Below are 22,029 nucleotides of genomic sequence, written 5' to 3'. Positions count from 1 at the left end.
TTCTTTACAATGAGGGTGGTAAAACACTGGAACAGGTTGCCCAGAGAGGTGGTGGAGGCCCCATCCCTGGAAGCATTCAAGGCCAGGCTGGACGGGGCTCTGAGCAACCTGATCTAGTTAGCGGTGTCCCTGCTCACTGCAGGGGGGGTTGGACTAGATGACCTCTAGGGGTCCCTTCCAACCCAAAACATTCTATGATTCTGTGATTAACATTTTGGCTTAAAGTTCCACCGTTTTCCTTGGCAGCATAGAAGTATTTTGTGTCAACGTGAAATGCACCATCACCAAGAATTATTGTAACTTAAAATAGACCTTATTAGTTTGATATATGAATTACTAAGTGGGGTTCTGTAGGCACAGTTAGTGATTAGTTTGTCATAATAATCTGTTCTACCTCAGAATCTATGAGCCAGTAGCAAGACTGTACAGGTGGTAACACAATTCTCATACTTTTGGGAGGTTTGTATGGCTGTGTAGAAGAGCAACCCAATGCCATGGCTCTCATTAGTTGCAGAAAAGGAAACTTCCATCTGATGTTGGGATGAACTTAAGTCCCCATTTCCGAACTTGATCAGTGCATCTGACCTCAGTGAAGTTAGGAATCTGTTGTAATCTGGAAAGGAAGAAACTTGCCTAATACGGAAAAAAACTATTGATGTCTGTTTTGAATACTTTCCATACCTTTGTTGAAAAAAAGGGAAGGAAAAAAAAAAGCTGCTCGCTGAATGAGCATTTGCATTAGAGGGGCAGAAAGTTTTCCTGATTCTTTTTTTTTATCAGCTCCATCTCTGCATTTTGTGAAAGAAATCTGAGAAAGTGGTGTTTATACGACCTGCTCATACACCTCTGCTTTTGAACAGTTTTTTTTTTTTTTTTTTAAGACCTTGAAACTATTAATATTAAAGCCCCTCAGAGACTTGAGCAAACCGATCACAAATAGTCATTGGTTTTTACCTTATGGTGAAGTTTGTGGGTGGGAGGGATGGGGAGAGAGAGAACAGCATGATGATCGGAAGTTTCCTTCCTATTCTCTAACGAGAAGCAACGTGTCTTGTCATTCAGTACCCTTCTTTTGCCTTGAGACATCCTAAGCATTTGTATGCTTGTTCATTTAATGTTAATTCCATTGAGGTTTTTTCCTCTCAAATGAAAGACAGTAAACAGTGAAAGTCATAATTATCCTCAAGTTTTAACCTGTTCTTACAACCCAACAACTTACTCTTCTAAAAGGGCTTTATTTACTATAGTCATAAGGTCAGCATTTTTAAACTGACAAAGCCAGATAGTGAATTTCAAAATCATTCTTAAGGGACATTGTTAGGATTGCTACTATATTTGTCATATGTTTAACAAAATGGAGTATAAGATACTTCTAGTTTCAAAGAATCTACAATTCTTAGAGATAAGGTATTGTGAAGGGAGAGTGGAGGTATGAACTAAGAAATGTAAACAGTGGGTTAACATCACAGCTAGGAATTAAACTCTAGTTCTGAGTCATATAGTCTAGTGCTGCACTGTTCAGATAGAACAGTCTTTTCTGGAGAATGTGATGTACTGAAGTCTTGGTAGGAGATTATTGTCTAGAACTATAGTTTGTGCACTCTTGTGAGAGACTGAAGGCAAAAAGAATGGTTAAAGTGCTCACTGTTTAAAAAGCTAAAGCATCAGGTAAGGGACTTTTTAATAGTTGTGAAGTATTGAGAATAAGGAAAGAGTTTATTTTTGAAATTAGTCAGCTTATTGTTAATAGGCAAGAAAACATACATTGATATTTTATCTAGAACTGTAATGTCTGAAATTATCTGTACTGGTTAAATAATTTGGCCAACCTATTTAAAAAGAGGCTACATGAGCTACGGAACTTGGGCTGCTCTGGAACAAAGACGAAGCTGAACTGGCAAGGAGGAACTGGAATGGAAACTTCACAGCAGTTATAATTGCATTATACTAAATAGATGAGTGATCTTCAGATTGAGATATTTCAGATGATCCAGCTATTTTTCTCTTCTTGTAACTATCGATAAACTAGGAAATGCAGAGTAAACTTCCTAAATAATTCTTTTAACCTGTGCAGTTCAGCTGAGTTAGCTTTAAAGCTGAAAGCTGATACTGTTTGTTTGCCTTAACAGCAGCTGCAAAAACTCCTGTGGTATGTGTATGGATATTTGACATACAGAAGAGTCATATGTTATAACCATTTAGTTTTCTGGTGCCAAACTTTAAAGTATGTAGTAGCTCATTATCATTGGTATCAGTCCAAATCTATTTTGATGCAATTTGATACGGGAATAAAGTAGGAGGTTGTATCTTGAGTTCTTGCACTGATTAATATTGTGGGTTTTTAACAGGAGCTGTATTTCTAAGATATTTATGTTGAACAGGGACTAAACTTATGTTGTCTTCTAATCCCTAATGGCAGATGTTCTGTTGTGCTAAAAAAAAAAAGGAAAAAAAAAAAAAAGAAAACAAACCCCCAAACTTTTAGCATGTATGTAGGGAGCTTTTTCCAGCTTCCCCTTAAATAAAAAGAAAGAAAATGACAAAAAGCCTCCATCCTCACTGCCCCCCAAGTATACAAGAAACAAACCAGTATGACCTTGTGAAGTTAGTCGTGACCCTGACTCAGTCTAGCCTAATGCTCCTCCAAATTTTGCCTTGCATGTTCAAGCTAATTTGCCCTGCACTCTTAACCTAGGCCTTCTCCCCTTGCGTTGTCACTGTGCCCTCTGCACTGAGATGTTACGGGGAATTGCTTCCTCCCATAAGCCTGAAGTCCAGTTTTTCATAGCCTGTGCTCAGACCAGTCTAGTCTTTGGTAGTGCACAGCCTAAGACAAAGTATAACCCTGCCTGGGGATTTTTGTTTTGGTTGTGGGGTCTTGTTTGTTTGTTATTTTAAGTCTACCATTCCTCTTGTCCCATCTTACTGTTACAGAAAGGGAGAGTACGGGGCAGAATTCAAAAGATGTTTTTCAAAAAATGTTCTTTCTTAACATTTTTCCAAGTCTAATAACAGCCCAGTGAAGGCTCAACTGTGTCCCGGCAGTGGCTGACAGTAATATACCAGTAGTAGCTACCAAGGCAGTGGTGGGGCAGGGTAGTGGTAGGGTAGAGCAATGGGTCCTGGTAGTTTCTCTGAAGTTTCCCAACTCTTTGTGACTCAGGGCTTGGAAACAAGATGGCATCCTGTTACTTCATAGACCTTGATTGATTTTTGTATTCGATAGTTTGTCCATTAGGTTTTTATTTCTTGTCTAGTTATGCAAAATTATTATCCACTGCATCCTGCCATGGGAGTTCTTGCCATCTGTTTACATTTAATGACAAAATAACTAATGGTATTTTTAATTTCTAATATACATTTAGCAAACAGCTTTAACTTTTATTATTTACCAGTATATTAAAGTTAACATGTAGAATAAAAAATAATGCATTTTAAAATTCCATAATAATAAAAATCACCCCTGCTACAAGATAAGTGCTTAATTCTGCTAGTCTTTTTGCTGTGGCACAGGTTGGGACCATTCTGTAGCCTGAACTGCTTTCATTTTCCATTCTAATATCCTTATCAAGTTATGAGCGGTAGAGACTAAAGCCAGATGTAATATGTTGACATTTCTTCCTCCTTTTTTCCCTGCCTGAAATATAATTGGTACTTCAACAGGAGAGTTCAGTGTCCAGTTAGAGGATCATTTGCTTGACCAAAATTATTGAGACTGTTGAGATGAGTTGTATTTAGAAAAGCTTGACACTTCTAATGAATTTAAAACTAATCTTGTTTTTCAGACTGAAAATCTAGAGAGTACAATAACCATACCAGACATCAGATTACATAGCAACCCTTCAGCTTTTAATGTTTACTGCAATGTCCGCCATTGTGTGTTGGAGTGGCAAAAAAAGGAAGCATCTGTATCTTTGGCTTCAAAGAACAGTGTACAGAGTGGGGATTCGGACAGTGATGAAGAGGAGGAATCCAAAGAGCCACCTATTAAACTTCCAAAGGCAAGTCACTGTATACTGTTTGAGATGTGCTTTGTATGTGATCTAAAGCTGGTATGTTCTTTTGGGGGAATAAAGAACAGCATTATAAAACAGCTGCTCAGAAAAAAGCTGTGGTTTTATTTGTGGTCCATCTAGTCTAGAATCGTCTCATTTCATGAATCAGGAAGTTCTATGTACCTGCCCAATAATTAATTTTAAAGACAATTAAACGTTAGGCAAACATTCAGCATGCACTCCTTTATAAGTACTGGTACTTGAAAATAACTTACAGCCTCAAAAGGCTACACAAAATGCAAATAAGGCAGCTCTTACATCTGCCAGAGGCTACTAGCTGGTATTGATAAAGGGTGCTTTCTCTTGCTTTAACCCCCCAAAAATAATAAATCTTTCTGCTATTGGAATTCAGTTGGTGGAGTGTTTTCTAAGACAATTTGGCTAGGTACACACGTAATTGCAGTAACTGTCAATTATTCTCACTACCTTATTTTTTTTTTTTTAATCTTTCCCCCTTTTTGGCTTTAGTGCTTTTTGGCACTGATAACAGTAGTTAGTAATGCACATTGAGGTTTTGGACACTATAGACCAACAGCTAGGGTAGGTTTTTTTTACTATTTGCTACTTCTATGCCTATAGTAAGATTAATGGTGGAAAGTCAGAAGTAATATATATAGGAGTTATTGGGTTTTTTTTCTTGATTTTTTTTTTAAACTGGCTGATTCACTTGTTTTGTACTATGTAACTTCTGTGCATTCAGTTTTGTTCGTTGCTAGCTTATTAATGCTATGATCCTGCTTCCTTTTGTTATTATGAGCCTAAAAAGCATATTCAGAGTAACTTTCCTTTTTGTATTTGCTCTAAAAACAATACAAATACTGAATTAAAAAGGTTGTTGCAGCAGTGATGGTGTAAAATCTTCTAGTTGCTTAGAAAATTAGGATTTTACAGGTGATTGTATTTAGGTAATATTACCTGAAGGGCAAAGTTGGCACTCTGGAAATAGTGGCAGAGAATTGCAGAGGAACATAACCAAGTCAGGTGACTTCAACTTGATAACTGAAATTTCACGGTTGATGGTTGCAAAATAATGTGCAGTCAGTAGAAAAGAAGTTAGCATTGTTTATGAACTGCATCTGACTCCTTATGGATTAAATTAAGTGAATCTGCAAGTGCTTGCAGACGTTTAATTGGAAATTTCAAGTAAAAGGCAATGTAGATATTAGCATTTATAAAGAACAGAATGGAGTTCTAAAGAGATTTTGAAATTAAAAGTGGTTCAGAGAAGGATGAGATTTACCAGTGATATGGACAGCACACCAGCATGTGGAAACCAAAACACTGGTGGTGTTAATGGTGGTGGAGAGTTTATCACAAAGAGACTTGGAAAAGTGGTGCGGTTTAAAAAAGATGATGGCTTAGAAAAAACGGTGTGGAAACCCTAGGTAGGAAGCTTCACTTCTCCTTTCTCAAAACAGAGAATCAGTGAGCTATTTTGTTATATTTAATACAGTGAATATAAAATTGGTGAAAATCAGTATGCTTTCAAACTACTCATTTTTAGCAAAGGCTCTACAAAATATCAGAGAGTTCAAGAGCTTTTACTGATTCAACAATGGCTTAGATGCTTGGTACAACCTCAGTATTTTTAATAACTACGTAGCTAGTATTGGATTGCTTAGGTCCCTCTAAGGTAAGAGCTGGCAGGCTGTGACACAGAAACTGAGCCTGCAGGAGTGCTCGTTTTAGCTCAGAGACCCTTCAGAGAGAAGCGAGAACAAGCTTAAGATGTCTTGAAAAGAACTGTTTGCTTATTCTGTCCTTCAGTGCACAGTTTGGAGGAGTTGCGAGAGATACCCACATATATCTATTAAGGTGAAGACACCTGTTTTAAGAAGCCTACCCAGTCTGTTGATCTCAGATACTAAAAAAAAAAGCAACGCAGAACCTTGCAGATCAGGCAAAATCCCAGAGGAACTATTCACTGTTGATTCCAACTGTAGTGGAAGTTCACCAAATCATTTTCTCCACTATGTTAGGTTCTCTGTTTTCTCCAGCTGCCTCTGTCAGCTGCTAGATGAGGTCTCCTGTCTGAAGATTGGGAAGAACAGAATAAACTTCTCTGTTTCTCTCAGAGATACTATCACTGAAAAGAAAGGGTATTTCTAAAAATGTACCACAGTGCATTTTATTCTTTACCCTGCAAGATGATGCTGATTTTTGGATCCTGGGAAAACCATCTGTGCTGTTATTTTCTTGATAGGGTTTTTTTCCTTATAGATTCCACGCGTTTTCTCCCACTCCATTGAAGATATGAAATATAAGGTACAATTTGCAGGAAAATTGCTGTTGCACTTTGAAGACTTGATTTGATTGTGTTTCTGTTCTTCCATCAAAAATCAAGCAGGTGGTAAAATAACTTCTGAAAGATAGGAATCAAAAGAAACTTATAGCTGACTGACAGAATGGATCCGTTTTAAGCATGAGTAGCAGTTCCGTTAACAATTTTATCTATTTTCACATTTCAGTCTTTTTCCTTAGATTTTACTCAGGGGTGAATCTATATTAAACACTCTAAACACTGGGACTCTGCTCCTGACAAAAACACATAGCTTTGAAGATACGGTTTTCTTTTGTCCTCATCTTTATTACATACCAAGTTTGAGAAGGAGGTGACAGGGAACAGTCAGTGGAGAGAAGCAGTCAGGAATGCTAGAAGGGAAAATTAGGAGTGGTTGTAACAGCTCTTTTACAGGAGTTGTGTTAGTTAGGCATAATGCATGTCTGTGATGAGTACATATGGAGTTTTAGTGACAAGTAATTAATCTCTTATTTTTTTTTTGTATTGTCACAAGAGCAATCTCAGAAGCTTTGGAGGGGAAAGTACTGGTGCTGCCAGTATCAGCTGTCAAATGTATCATTACTCAAGTTGGGAAGTCAGGTTTCAAGACAATACTAGCTTGCTGACTCACATTAATGAGCAAGGAAAAAGGAAAAAGCAGTCTGTCAAATGAAGAGTGAACTCAATAGAAGTTAGAAGGGCTCAGAGGCACAGTTCGTCTTACATTGTCCAAAAAATTTTAAGCTTCCTTATTTTTTCAGGGAACTATTACTCTGCTTGGTTATGCTCTTTCATATAATGACATTACTTCTGTGTGATATTGCTAGTATGGTTGTGTAGGTGGGTTCTTGATTTTTATTCTCTTTTGAATTACCATTGTATTCTGTATTACATTTTTGTTATTCAAATAACTGTCTTGTTCTGTGAACATCGGGATATACCTTTATGTATGAAGACCCGGAAATATTATTTTAACAGATATTCTGAAATACCTATATTTCTTTAGATCATTGAAGTTGGATTATGTGAAGTCTTTGAACTGATAAAGGAGACGAGATTTTCTCATCCATCCTTGTGTCTCAGGAGCCTACAAGCCCTACTCAATGTTCTCCAGGGCCAGCAACCAGAAGGCCTGCAGTCAGAGCCCCCTGAAGTCCTAGGTAACCTCATCTGTTACTATATTTGTATTAATACATCTCTGTTATTGTATTGAACAGAAGAAAATGGTTCCTAGCAAGTATTTGTGAGATAGTAATGTACTTGTTCTCAACAGACTGACTTTATTCTGGAGTGTGAACACCTTATGGTGTATGTAACCAGTACTTTCTCAGCATTAATCTTTATAACAGGAATGTTGGTGTGTAAAGGCGTGTGTGTGTGTGTGTATAAAGTCATATTTTGTTGCTGTGTAATGCTGAATTTCACTGAAATCTTACAGCCTTACAAATTGTTATTCGTTTGTCTCACTGAAGCTATAAAATATTTTGTCTTATTGGAAGGAAGATAGTTCTACAGTGAATGTCTCTTGAGATCTGCTGTTGTAATCTATAGTTTAGGTATTTAATGTTGTAATTTATATAAAGCTGCTAAATGAAGTGTCAGAATTCTTGCTTTCATTTCCTCTGGCCATCCAAAAGTTTCCCTGAAAATTCATTTTTCTTTTAATTTCATTGAAAATAAAAGTTTAATTCCCGATGGCTTTGAATATATGATTATGTCCTTTAAATTAAAATCCAATTATTTTTTGTTAATTCATAGTTTTTACTGGTTTGTAGAACTGCAAGGAAGGCTAGGCTGTAGCACCTGTTGTTTAAAAACAAAAAACCTAAAATATATCTTAAGATATTCTGTGTATGTTTTCCGATGTTATGGCTCAACAGTATTCTATTCCCAAAGATCCAAAGATGATCGTAATTTTCTACGGGAAGCTTTCATTTTGTATTGATGCACAGAGTATTAAGGAGCTACAGAGAAGGCTTTGTTTTGATTGCTGCATTAGTGATTATTTGTCTGTACTATCAAAAAAATTGAGGTGGATTTCTGTTCACACCTTGATTGTTACAGATGTTCAGCTGCTAAACAGTGCTTGAAAAGAGGCATACGATCAAAATAATTTTCAAGCTTTGATTTGAAATGCTCGTTTCTGAGAAATGGGATGTGCTTCAACATGGGTAATGGTCATAAAGATTAGACAAGGTTGGTCAAGACCTACACATCATCTCAGTGATGAGGTAGACTGAATAGGCAGGTAAAGTAACTCCTTCTGGCCCATTTCTTATTAGTGTGTTCCACTGTAGCAGAAGGACTTAGTTTTTCTTGTTCTCTGGCCATTGTGATTATCAAGACTCAATGTTTTCTGGCTGGAAAAGAATGAAAAGTTTGGGATGATGTAGGCCTATTTAAGTGGAATGCTTTCTTTTCTGTCTGGAAATCGGGCTAAACTTAACGGCTGAGGAAAGATGTATCATGTATTTTGTAAGTTTAATTTCCCATTGACTGGCAAATTAGTTGGTATGATTTTGTGACTGGTCTATGTAATTGCTGTGTTTTACCTGCAGAATCCCTGTTCCAGCTTCTTCTGGAGATAACTGTCCGTAGCACGGGAATGAATGACAGTACAGGACAGTCCTTGACAGCACTTTCCTGCGCTTGCCTCTTCAGTTTGGTAGCTGCATGGGGAGAGACGGGACGAACGTTGCAAGCAATCTCTGCTATCCTCACCAATAATGGCAGCCATGCTTGTCAGACTATTCAGGTCTTGCACTAAAACTTCTTTGTATCTGGGAATTTGTGTAAATGACGTGTACCTGAATTCTGAGAGGATCTGTTGTGTAAATTCAGTTAACTTTATTTCTCTCGCTATTTTTGAGATAAAAGTGGGTATTTTTTTGTCTCGAGCTGGAGATAGAACAGAAAATACAACATTTAAAAATAGTCTTGTTTTTCACTCACTCACTATTTCTTTTGCTGTTTAGGTGCCAACCATTTTAAATTCTCTTCAGCGGAGTGTACAGGCAGTTCTGGTGGGCAAAATCCAAATCCAGGACTGGTTCAGTAATGGAATAAAGAAGGCAGCCTTGATGCACAAGTGGCCATTGAAAGAAATATCTGTAGATGAAGACGACCAGTGCCTACTTCAGAGCGATGGTTTTTTTCTCTATCTCTTATGTAAAGATGGACTTTACAAAATCGGCTCTGGATATAGCGGGACAGTCAGGGTAATGTGATTTCTTCTTGTCTGATGAAGCTGGTTAATAATTTAACTTAACTTTTATGATGTCCTGTTTCCATTGAGCATCATTTGTAACTTACTAATTATCAATTCTTCTATAGTTTGTCTACATTTTTCTGACGATTTCTGTGAGAATTTTATAGCATTCTCTTATGATTTTCACTTCTCAATATGGTTGAAGACATTGTTATTTAAATGGTAAATGATTATATGTAAAATTGTCACTCTATCTGTTAAAAGATTGGAATTTTTTGCTTTTCAGGGCCATATATACAATTCTACATCCCGCATCAAAAGCAGAAAGGAAAAAAAGTCTTGGTTAGGCTATGCTCAGGTAGGTGAAAATTTAAAACAAAACGTGTACCTCAGCCCCCCATCCCTCACAAGTAATTTAAGTAGACCTTGGCTTAGGGTAAGTTTACACGGATATTGTGTTGTTACTTTGACTTTAGTTATAAGAATCAGTTTTTTGGTACTGGCTTTTAAATTGAGGAATATAAGGGACATCTGATGGTACTGTCATACAGAAAGGAGTAATGAAGTGTCATTGCTTTGTCACTGTAATGATTTTCTGAAAACATGATGGCTTAACACGTAAATTTATGAATTCTACAGTCAATTGTTGTGTGCTTAAATTATGAAGTCAGTGGACTGTTTTAGCTGGGGGAGGATTGAGGGTGTGTAAACTGTAAGCAGGGATAATTGATGTTACCACTGCAGGGTTAACTATATTTGGTTGTTTTGGTTTTTCTAGAGTTAGTCAGTTTCTGAAATATCAACTACCTTTTCTTATATGGGGTTTGTTGTTGGTTTTTTTAGAATCCTGTTATTACCAATGAGTGCGCTCTCTCTCCAAAAAACCCCCACAACCCAAAAAACCCAACCCCCCCAAAAAACTCCAAAAATTAAATTTCAGAGAACAATGAATTTGCTTCATTTTTTTAACTACTAAGCAATTTTTATTGTATATTTAGTATTAACTGAATGGCCTCACTGTCCCCGTGTGAAATAAAGCATACTCCTTGCTTTTGAAGTGAAATTGTTCATTAGTATCCTGGTTTCAGCTGGGATAGAGTTAATTTTCTTCCTATTAGCTGGTATAGTGCTGTGTTTTGGATTTAGGATGAGAATAATGTTAATATGGGGATGTTTCAGTTTTTGCTGAGCAGTGCTTACAGAGAGTCAAGGCCTTTTCTGCTTCTCACCCCACCCCACCAGTGAGGAGGCTGGGGGTGCACAAGAAGTTGGGAGGGGAGACAGCTGGGACAGCTGACCCCAGCTGACCAAAGGGGTGTTCCAGACCATATGATGTCATGCTCAGCATATAAAGCTGGGGGAAGAAGGAGGAAGGGGGGGACAGGACGTTAGAAGTTGTGGTATTTTGTCTTCCCAAGCAAAGTGGTTGTGTGGCGCTTAGTTGCTGGCTGGGATTAAACGACAACTATTACAAATATATATTCCATTATTACAGTTGTTATATATATGTGTGTGTATGTATATATATGAATGAAATCTGGTTTTGTTTAGTATTAAAACAGATAGATCACCAAAGGGTATACTGGTACAATATAACAGAGTGCAGATGCATTCATTCAGGAGCCTGCTTTATCAGTTTGGAAAGGAATAGGATCCGTATAGTTTCACTATATAGTATTAGACATTTGGACATTCTGTACATAGCTATAAGTGTATTTGATGTTCTTCTTTGAGTGCTTGTACAGGTGTATGCACTTAGACAGTGACTGTACCCAAAGGCACCTCTTCTTGGAAAAATGTCACTCTGGGTTATGTTTATAGAAAGATATATAAGTTGCACTTACTGCTAGGTGTGTGTCTGTAAAAGAGGTGAGATATGCTCTCAGTCGCATTTCCCTTCAGGTGCTTCGTTAAGTCAGCTCAAATTCAAGTGATTTTTCTTACTTCATCATATAAGTTATTTTAGACTGAAGGTTTTTTATATACTTTAATGCTCTTATTTTTCCTAGTTTGTGTGGGTTTTTTTTCCTCATTCCACAGAGATTTATCCAGGAAAATTGAAGTAGTTTAGATGGAAAGAAAAGGATTTCTTGGATTTTTCTGTTGTTGTTAGATGATTTTAATCAGGGTCTCTGACACTTTGACAAATGAAGATATTCTGAGGTTAAACCTTAGTGACCTCCCTGTGAACTGCATCAGTTCTTGGATCTGTAGAATCCCCACCTGAGACCGGTCATGCTTCAAAAAAGTGCAAGCCATTGTCATATCTCCTGCTATGATGCTGCTGTTGTCAAAATCATTACTTAGTCGTTATGTTGGCCTCTGCAACCATTCTGTAGGTGAATACTACTTTGCTTGGCTTCAGTCACCTTGAATCAGTATGTTTCTAAGTGCACATGAGTAATCTTTTTCCTTTCCTGTAGCTGCTTCTATAGCAGAAGTGCTTTCTAAGTGTAATTTCCACAACTGTGTTTCTACCTTGCTCCCTCAAAATCTTTGAAGGGTTCACAGGCATTGCAGGATTGAAAGAGATACGAAGGCAAAGTTACTGTATTGCCTCTCTTATGGATCTGTGCACGTTATGTAAATGTGGGGGCTTATCTAGTTTAAGCTAAAGCAAAACTTATTTGACTGTGTTTGTTTAAAAGTGCACTCAAAGTTACAGGGATAAACAATAAACCTCAAATGTGAGTTTCAGGTAGGCAGGTCTTTTTACTGAGAAACCTTCTAAACTGGTGACTGAATAAAACTTTAAAAAAATATATACGTATGAACAGAGAGAAGATAATAGTTTGGTATACCAAAGAAGACTTCTTGATGTGGGCTGCTGACCAGAATAGGTAATTTGGGGGATTTGAAGGTATTCTGCGTGTGGAGAAACAGAAAGAGGAAATTGTTAGTCCTGAATGTCTCCCTTCCCTAGGTCTGGTTAGGAGTTGGGAGGTGAGCAGTATAAGAACTCACTGTATGTAACCTTGTGTTATGGCTGCTGTCACCAAAATCACCATATACTTCATGAGTATTTATTTGATGAAGAGCTCAGAAAGAATAAATATGTGGAATCTTGTTAGTGTGGGAGTCAAAGTAGTTCATGAATGCTTCTGAAAAATTCTTTAGTTTTTAATGCACATATTAAGATTCATTAATGATCACTCCTTTATATCGGATGATATATATATCTCCTTCCTGGAATTCCTGTGAATCTTTTGTTAGTTTGGAAAGTGGGGACAGTAACATTGGTATTTATTGTGGCTGTGGCTTTTAACTGTAATTGTATACACATATGAAGAACAGAATTACTATGTGTGGCTTCAAAAGCTGTATATGAGCTTCAGCATGCTGATCTACAGCATGTAGAAATTGTGGAGGAAGGGGGTAAAATCTCTGATTTAACTTATTGCAGAATTTGATTAGTGGAAAAAGTTGATTATCAAAATGAAGCAAATTTGGTATAAAAGATTTCAAAAATTTTTAAACAATACCTATAATAATGATTGCATTTTTTTCACTTTTGACAATAGCCTTTGATGTATTTAAGAATATTTTCATACCAATATATATATTCTTCGTCTTACCAGGGTTATTTATTATATAGAGATGCGAATAATCACAGTATGACAGCTGTAAGAATAAACCCTGAAACTTTGGAACAAGACGGTACAGTTGCTTTGCCAGGTATGAACCTCCAGTTACGAGAAGATGGTTATAATTTACTGTTTACATGCTATGTATTTTGAGGTAAGCAGAAGAGAAATCGACATAGGTTTTGAGATCACAAAGAGACTGCTTTTTTATAACTTCGGTTTGCTGCATTAGACAGCTGCAGTATTTCATTCAGAGGTCTTGCATCTTACTCCAACTGCTGGAAGAATATTGCAACATTTTAGAATATGTTGTCATCTTAATTTAAAGACTCCAAGAACTTCCTTCTTAAAGAATTTTTATTTTTTCCTCATTTGAACTTTGAGCATTTGGCTCAGATATGACTTTGTTTCCAATATCTCTTACATCTAGGTAGTTACAAACTATGACCAGAACAATTTGATTTTTTATATAGGTAGAAATATATCCAAAACCAAAGGAGTCTAATGAACACTGATGGACCATGCTTCTGATGTTTAAATTGGTGGTGGGTTTTTGTTTATTTGTTTTGGGAATTTTTTTTTTTAGTGTTTTGTTTTTGTTTTTTTTTTTGTTTGGTTTTGCTTTTGTAGAGGAGCGGTTTTTGTTTATTTGTTTTGGGAATTTTTTTTTAGTGGTTTTTTTTTTTTTTTGGTTTGGTTTTGCTTTTGTAGAGGAGGCTCATAACTTGGGTCTCTGTTTAGAAAGTGAGGATGTTCCTGGAATATGCTTTAATGGCCTTCTGGTGAAACACATCTGTTCTTAGCCACTCGCATAAACAGCAGAAGAGCACAAGAGTATCTTTCGATTGAACAATGACAGGCTTATTCTATAGATCAGAAGAAAGATTTTTGTATTGCATTCTGACATAATAAGAAGGCACAGACTGAAATCTCAGAAAAAATCTCTAGGCTTTCTGTATTTCAAACACAAACAGTAATTTTTGAAAGAAACTATGAATATAGAATCTAGTCTATGCAACTTTCTGCCAGTCCTTAAAATGTGGATCTTGTTTTCGCTGCTTGGTCTTTTTTGGGCTGCATGAGAAATTTGAGTGAGAGCTCATTCAAGAACCTGACAAATTGCCTTTGTGGGATTGTTTTTCCACTTTCTTCACCTCAAGGCAGCTTCTTCAACCAATAGGGTCCCTTGAGGTCCTTAGTTAAGTTACCATTGGTAAACAAATCAGTGCTCTTCATGCAAGTCTTGACAAACACTTGAGCACTTCAAAGTCTACACTTCTGAGCCGTTAGCTTTCCTTGGCAAATCTCAGTGACAGGTGTCATTCTGCAAGACAGCCTTGTGTTTATACTATAAAAAGGCACAAATTAAACAAGAGTATACCTTCTAAACAAAACTGTATTAATCTTTCAGTGCAAAAGCAAATCTTATAATTGTGGGAATACCCATTCAGAAATCCCTGAAACTGTTTCACACAATTGTATTTCATGTGGTTTGTGATGGTGCCAAAGTGCATGTTAGATGTTCTTAGTAACTACTACCCTTTGTATTTCAGCCCTTGAACTTTGCTCATTTACTTTCTGCATGTCTGCACATTTATCTCAGTGTTATATTGTGAGCAGATATGGCCATGTTCTTTTGGCTAGGACAAAATCAAAGGGGTCCCGTTCTGATTATTTCCATTTCCCATTAGAAGGAAAGAAGTTAAGTTGGGGGGGAGGGTATGTGACCTATCCTGAGGAAACCTGAGTAGGTACATAACTCTAAATAGTAGTGGCTGCCCCGCTGTAATCTTAATAATGACTTGCAGCATGTTGTAGTTCTGAAAAACCACACCGGATAGAACTAGTAACCTTGCTAGCAGCTGAATACTGATGACTCCAACTATTTCCTCCTAGTTGGTATGGTATTCAGACATGGCTGTAGCTGGGGTTAATCTCTTTCAAATGCCTGGGTTGGTGATAATGCATTTAAATAAGGTATTAATATTTATTCATACAGGGTTGTGTAGAGATTAGGAGTTCATTAGGAGCTGTGATTAGAAGTTGATCCTAGCTAGAAGTCACGTGACCTTAGAAAACTCAGTGAACTATGGAACATTATCTTCTTTCTCAGATAGTAGGATCCACCAGCTTCTTGAAACCAAAAACTTTTATTTTAAAGGGCAGTCTTTCTGCTCTGATAGATGATCTAGCAAATCTGACAATGTATCTGGAACTACCAGACTGTGTGTCAACATTCTTGTCTGATGCCTTTGCGAAGCTTCATACACTCCCTTGAGCTGGGGATCTGTCGTCCCAGTCCAAATATAATAAAAGAATCTCTGAGTTCTCTGAGATTTTCTAGGTGATTGGACCTGAATTTACAGAGGAGGTTTGCATCTTGACCATTTCTTTAACAGTAAGGCTTACTACACGCCTTAGAGAAAGGTTGCTACATTCAGCTGAAGAAGTTGAAGTTACGTGGTATATGGTTTCATTGTTCTTTGAAATTACGCGTGGGTGTCTTGGAGTTCAGGACTATTCACTTAGTCTGAAAAAGTACTGCTAACTGAGGGTAGCCTAGACGAGCTCAAGAATACCTTATTAGCAGGCGCGGGGTGCGCTATATAAATGTGGAAGGTGATGCTTGACAGTCATTTCTCTTGAAGCCTCTAATGCTATAGTAATCTCCAGACAGAAATCTTGGATATCTTTGTCCCCAGAGTAATTTCCAGTCAGATTGAGTAAGACTACCATTGGATCATAAGAGCTCTTTGCTAGCTGAGACCCTATACTATCCTACTTTCTGCAGATACTCCATTTGCCTTCCATTTTCTACTTTCCCCATTAATTTGATATTTAATGTTGGGCCTGGATGTTATCTAATCGAGTGCTAATTTTTAGGAAGTCTTCTGAAGAACATACATATATATTTAAAAAAAAGCATCCCTGTTCCAGATTTCCTCTATGAACACACCTACTGAACATATAAATAACCCCCAAAAATGTTTACTGGGAGATTTGCCTCTTCTTGAAATGACAGAAGAAATAGGGCAAGCAATGTAATATCGATTGAGTGGTGGGCAGAATATCCTGTTTCCTTGACTGTTATGCTTATGTGAGCATGTAATTTTCAGCCATTCAAGGGATCTTAATACTTACCAACTTCCTATAACTTTCAGAAATATCATTTAGATTATTTTTGGAACTTCTCTTCAAGTTATTGTCAACTTTCTTGTTTTATCGCTAATACCACTTGCAGCTTAGAAAATTAGTAACATGAAATGACTTTGGTCATTAAATCCAAGATCATTTTTGAGCATGCAGTATTTTGAATTTCAGTGTGTCTGCTATTCTCCATCCTGCTTGTTGCTTACCCTCTTAGTGAGTCATACCTGTGTGTGCTCTAAGAGGGAGGTTGTCTACTTTAGGTCTGTTACTTCAAGAGTTGAGAATTAGAGAAGGCCATCTAATATATATTCTATTCCTGGTAAGATACTGTATTGGACTGGGCAGTATAGCAGGAAAAAGTAAACAAGTTTATGGGTTTGTGAATACTGTGGGGTTTTTTCGGCTCTATTATTTTTAATAAAACACTCCAGCTAGCTAGCAAAAAGTAGCGCACTTGCTGGTTATGCTGGAGGGATATTACGTGTGCTTCATTTAGCATTAAATTTTTTAGATAAAATGATGGATGCTGGATCTTTGTTCAGCTTATGAAGCAGATATTTAGAGTGTAAAGTAGCTGTCCTGTAATATTTTTGGAAGAGGTCTCTTTCCTGTGTGTAACCAATGAAACAAGCGCCTTACAAGCCTTGTCTCAAACTGTTTGTTAGCTCCATCAGCAGAGCAGGAAGGGAAGAAGAAATGGTAGAGGGACATACTTTTAAACTTGTAGAGAAAGTAGTCTTCTTTTATCCCCTAATATGGCCAGAATTCCTTCCCTATCTTTTTTTTTTTTTTTAAATAGCTGTCTTGTTTTTGATAAATGTGTGATGTGTTCAAGTATGTGCTTTATAGTTTTCAAAAAACCCTTGGATTTTCAGTTAATGGTTGAACAATAGAAAAATGAGGTGAATAATCAAAAATTGGGTTCTTTTTCATTTACTTCTGAGGTTTTATGTGCTGGAATGAGGAAATTTTTCTTTAAAGATAATGGCCCTTATTTAAAAAAAGAAAGGAAAAAATAATTTTGGGGGAAGGAGAAAGGCTAAATGAGAATTCAATTGTGTTATAATAGTTTAGAATACCCCTCATAGGTGAATACTAAATGCTTTTGCAGTTAAATATTGGAGTAACCCCTTACATTTCATAGAATTGAAAGTGCTTTAATAACTCTTGAAGGGACAAAGGACTATTATATGCTTTTGGTGAGAGAGGAGATCCTAGCATAAAGTAAGATGTTATCAGAACAGTGTGATCTCTCTTGAGACAAACTAGAACTCTCATAGTCTGTAGTGAGAATGAATTGGACAGAAGCAAAGAACAGAGCATGTGTGTATGTTAATATAAACTGATGCAGTGCACTTCATCTTTCTCTCACAGATTGTCATACTGAAGGGCAGAATATCCTTTTCACTGATGGAGAATATATTAATCAAATAGCAGCATCTAGAGATGTAAGTGGGTAAACTATTTTTCTCTTAACTGAATTGTTTTATTTTACAATAATTATAGCTTCCTTTTTGCTTAATATTTGGCTTTTTCTTTGCTAACACAACTGAGGAAGAAATCCATGTAACTAGAGATAATGAGAAACTGCCATATTTGTGGATAAAGAAGCAGTATTTTGGTGATTATCCACACAATTTTGATTTGTGATGGATATTTCAGATATTTTTTATTTTTTCAGATAAGCTTTAAGAAAAACTTTGTTGCTCTTTCTGAGGAAAAAATCTTGCACATGGAATAACGGCTTTTAAGCATGTTATTCTACAGGGTCTCTGTGGGATAAGTTTCTTCGACCTTAATTATATATATTTTTTTTTTAATTCAGTTTCCTGTAATTGCTTTGGTACTTGTTGAGGTATTTCAGCCAGACTCAATAGAAGTAGTATGAAAGATACTACATTCTAATAGATTTTTGTGTTAAAATTGCCTGTTGGCCTAAGCTGTGGAAACCCAAATAAGTGCTTGTACTGGGGGAAAACAGTTCTAGCTGTTCTATATTTTGTTCAGCAGACAGTTATTATCTTAGTTCTGGACTGGCCACTGTTTTTTGACAGTGAGAAAGCTGTAAAACAGGGATGGGGCAGGGGTGGGGTGAGGCAGGGTTGCAGAGGCATGCAACTATAAGAAAACCAGGATTAATCCATTTCCCTGCTAATGGAACAACTTCTTTTTTTTTTTTTTCAACATGGTCAGATGAAGATAATTCATCTGCATTTGTAAGCAGAAACCTGTTTTAGCTACTCTTTAAAGCAGTCACTCTTAAACCGCATGCAGAATGGAGGGTTCTGAATCAGGAGGAGTTGAGGGCTTAAAAGATAGTTGTAAATAGTCATAGAAGCAAGAATCTCACTCAAGAAGTGAGATTCAGAGTTAATTATTTTTATAGTGATTTACTATTTTCATAGTGTTCATAGTGTTTTCAGTGTATGTTTAAGGTCTATTAGATGCTTATCTTCAGCTCATCCTGTTTTGTACTTTCCTCTTTTCTCCTCTATAATAAATGTTACTTCATGGATGTATCCTCTGATAATTTACTCTGAAATAGTATACTGATGCACTTAGGCCATGAAAAGTAAATCAATGCGCTTGTTAAACAGTATAAAGTAGATTTATTTTTTTTATTTATTGCAGGATGGCTTTGTAGTGCGAATATTTGCAACAAGTACTGAGCCAGTACTGCAACAAGAACTGCAGCTTAAGCTTGCAAGAAAATGCTTACATGCCTGTGGCATCTCATTGTTTGATCTGGAGAAAGACTTGCACATTATCAGTAAGTCTCTTCTTTGAAGGTTAATAACAAGCCTAGTAATTCAAATACTAAAACTGAAACACCGCCCTTCCCTTTGTTTGCCTTTATTATGTGCAGGAAGGTATAGCTCCATTGTAAACACATGGAGAAGTACATGGGTTTTGAAACTGCTTAAGTGTTATTTGACTCATATAAACCATACACTCATTTTGAACCACCTTTCTGTCTATAGCACTATCCATGGTTTTCCAGTATTTTCCTCTTAGTGTATAATAAATATATAATTGTTTGAAGCTTGGACTTCATACCAGTGCTTGTATAACATGTAGTTAAGCTATGGAACTCCTTGCTGTGGGCCAAAGTTAACAAAAGTTGAAAGGACTGCTGGCTGGATTAATGGAAAAGAAGTGCATAGAAAGATACTAAATATGCGGAAACCACTTTTGCATCAGAATTTGAGATGCAAAATTGTTGGTGCCTACAAAGATATTGTGTAGAAATATCACTTAGCCTTTCCTTTGGGCTTTTTTGCTCTGTTAGGTTTCTGCTTTTGGCACTATCGGAACAAAAGCATATTTGGCTACATGGACCTTTTGTTATCATCAAGTGCAGTTGCTCTTATGCTAGTGCTTTCTTCCTCTTTGAACAACTCTGCCAGGTCTAGCCCAGTAAGCCTTCTTGTGGCAGCAAAACTTTGTTTTGGTTGTAGCTTTCTAATGACAAAACCTCCCTGGCAGAGTTATGTCTGTGAACTGGTCTGTGGAAATGCGTGGTTAAACTGTCCGGTTAACGCAATCTTACTCGCGCAGGTACAGGGTTTGATGAGGAATCAGCTGTCCTGGGTGCTGGAAGAGAGTTTGCACTAATGAAAACTGCTAGTGGAAAGGTACTGAAAATGGTTCTGTAGTAAATAGCAAGTTGCATCAATGTGTTTCTACAAGGTTTTAAATTTATTTATTATTTTCCACAATTCCTTTTTGCCTGGTAGAATTCCTTTTTGTATGGTAGAATGAATTTATATGACTGTATTAAAATACATTTTCAGAGCCCACTTTAAAGGGAGAAAGGCAAAGGGTTATTTGAAAACATAAACAGTGTTGGAACCATTGAGAAATCTGCAGCTTGAGTTTATAGGAATTTCTACAGTCAATCATACTTAGAGACAGTGTGGGGCTTTGTTTTAGATTTGGGGGACAAAATTACCTTTTTTTCTACAAATGATGTATTAGCACATTTGCAAAATTTACCTCATAACTTTCCATAAACAGTCTGAGCATAGTAATTTATTTAAAACCCAGCCTGATTTTTCTGATCCTTCAGAGAATTACTGACTTCCCCTATGCAAAGTTTTCAATTGATTTCTTTAAACCTGTTCTTAATGATTTAATATGTTTGTCCTGCTCAGCGGAGACTGTTTTTTGGAGGCATTTGTATATTCCTTGAAATTTAGAAATAATTTTGCTTTCTGTCACTATGACTTTTTACATTGTTTACTGTTTGTATTTTAGTTTGGGGCACTAATGTTATTTTACTTGTATAATCATAGTTCTTTGTTTTCCTGTGTTCAGAATTGTGTTGCTTTATTGGAAGGTAGGCCTTGCTCTGCTGCTATCAAAAGTGTGAGATTGGTGAAAATGTTCATAAATACTTAACTATTTTTTCCTAATAAAATGTAATAGTATGAAACAGAATTTGATCAAGCAGAATTCTTAAGACATTAGAGGAGACATATTAATTTGATCTTCAGACTAACAAATGCCTCTTCAATATAAAATTACTAAATTTCCCATTTTTTGTCTCGAAAGTTGTGTGTTTAGATATGAAACACATTATAAAACAATGAAAGATGGGTCTAGATGCCCACGTAGGTAGTGCTGTTGAGTAGCATGGTTCTAGAGGAAACTTTTTAGTCCATATCAGTAGTTCTGTGTGTGTTCACGTGAAATATTTTATTCCATGTTACTGTTTATGTACTTGGTGGCCTCTGTACATTTACTGAAAATAAGTTTTAAAAATGTGTTGAAGCATATTAAAATCTGTAGTAATTTGGTATTTTTTATTTATTCTTAAAATACCATCTTGTTTTTACACAGACCAGACATTTCTTTTAAGTGTTTTAAATGCTTAGTTTCCTCTGAGTAGTTTCTTCTGAACAGTTCTTTCTTGTGTGTTCAACTCATCTAGCCAAACAATTATATATGAAAACTAACTCTGTGGCACAGTAGAAACCATATTTCAAAAAAAGCAGAATCTAATCAGAATGTTTTCCCCCATGCAGTGAAAATTAATGGGTTTGGGATAGAGATATTGAAATGGTGTAAACAATGTCAGGAAAACGTCTGTATGGTTTGAAGTGACAGGATTTAAAGACAATGCAACTTTACAGACGATGCAAGTTTAAAGTGCTGTGGCATAACTGAAAATTATAAACTGTTTTCTCCTAGATTTATTATACTGGCAAATATCAGAGCCTTGGAATCAAACAAGGTGGTCCTTCAGCAGAAAAATGGGTTGAACTCCCAATCACAAAATCTCCAAAGATTATTCAGTTCTCTGTTGGGCACGATGGCTCACATGCCTTACTTGTCGCTGAGGATGGGAGCATATTCTTCACAGGTTCTGCTAGTAAAGGAGAGGATGGCGAATCAAGTATGTATTATGTTTGCTTGACCAATGGTTGATAACAGCCTGTTAACCACCATTTAATTTTAAAACCAGAGTTTTAACATTTTCCAGGAATGTGTAAGCATGCCGTTGGGTTTGAATTTCACACCAGCCACAGGTCCTGACAACCAGTGCCACCACCTCTCCCAGACAGAGCTTTTGATCTCAGTTTTACCACAGTTTGTATTGTGTGATGGGAGTGCTATTTTAGAGTTGTCCCGAGAAAAAGCAGTCATAAATTTGGTCAAGAGGCCATGCTGTCTGCCTGGGACTTTGTCTGAAAAACTGAAGAGCCAAACATTGCCTATTCACTCTTGTTTTAGACAACTTTGGAAACG

The 22,029-nt window shown here is 36.6% G+C and overlaps 1 protein-coding gene across 1 annotated transcript in view; it reads left to right on the top strand.

Annotated features, from left to right (window-relative positions):
* Positions 1-22,029, top strand: part of MYCBP2 (MYC binding protein 2) — a 174,864-nt gene that overhangs the window by 5,562 nt on the left and 147,273 nt on the right. The window contains exons 2-11 of the mRNA XM_035895202.1: positions 3,786-4,001; positions 7,343-7,496; positions 8,895-9,091; positions 9,312-9,554; positions 9,831-9,902; positions 13,123-13,219; positions 17,653-17,726; positions 18,910-19,048; positions 19,837-19,913; positions 21,472-21,676. Of these exons, the coding sequence (XP_035751095.1) occupies positions 8,942-9,091; positions 9,312-9,554; positions 9,831-9,902; positions 13,123-13,219; positions 17,653-17,726; positions 18,910-19,048; positions 19,837-19,913; positions 21,472-21,676 (1,057 nt within the window). The 5' untranslated portion in view covers positions 3,786-4,001; positions 7,343-7,496; positions 8,895-8,941. The remainder of the gene's footprint in view (positions 1-3,785; positions 4,002-7,342; positions 7,497-8,894; positions 9,092-9,311; positions 9,555-9,830; positions 9,903-13,122; positions 13,220-17,652; positions 17,727-18,909; positions 19,049-19,836; positions 19,914-21,471; positions 21,677-22,029) is intronic.

This window comes from Egretta garzetta, unplaced genomic scaffold (genome assembly GCF_000687185.1).
Source record: "Egretta garzetta isolate BGI_Z169 unplaced genomic scaffold, ASM68718v1 scaffold335, whole genome shotgun sequence".
Taxonomy (NCBI): domain Eukaryota; kingdom Metazoa; phylum Chordata; class Aves; order Pelecaniformes; family Ardeidae; genus Egretta; species Egretta garzetta.
The sequence above is the reverse complement of the archived record's forward strand: the minus strand, read 5'-3'. Positions and strand labels throughout refer to the sequence as shown.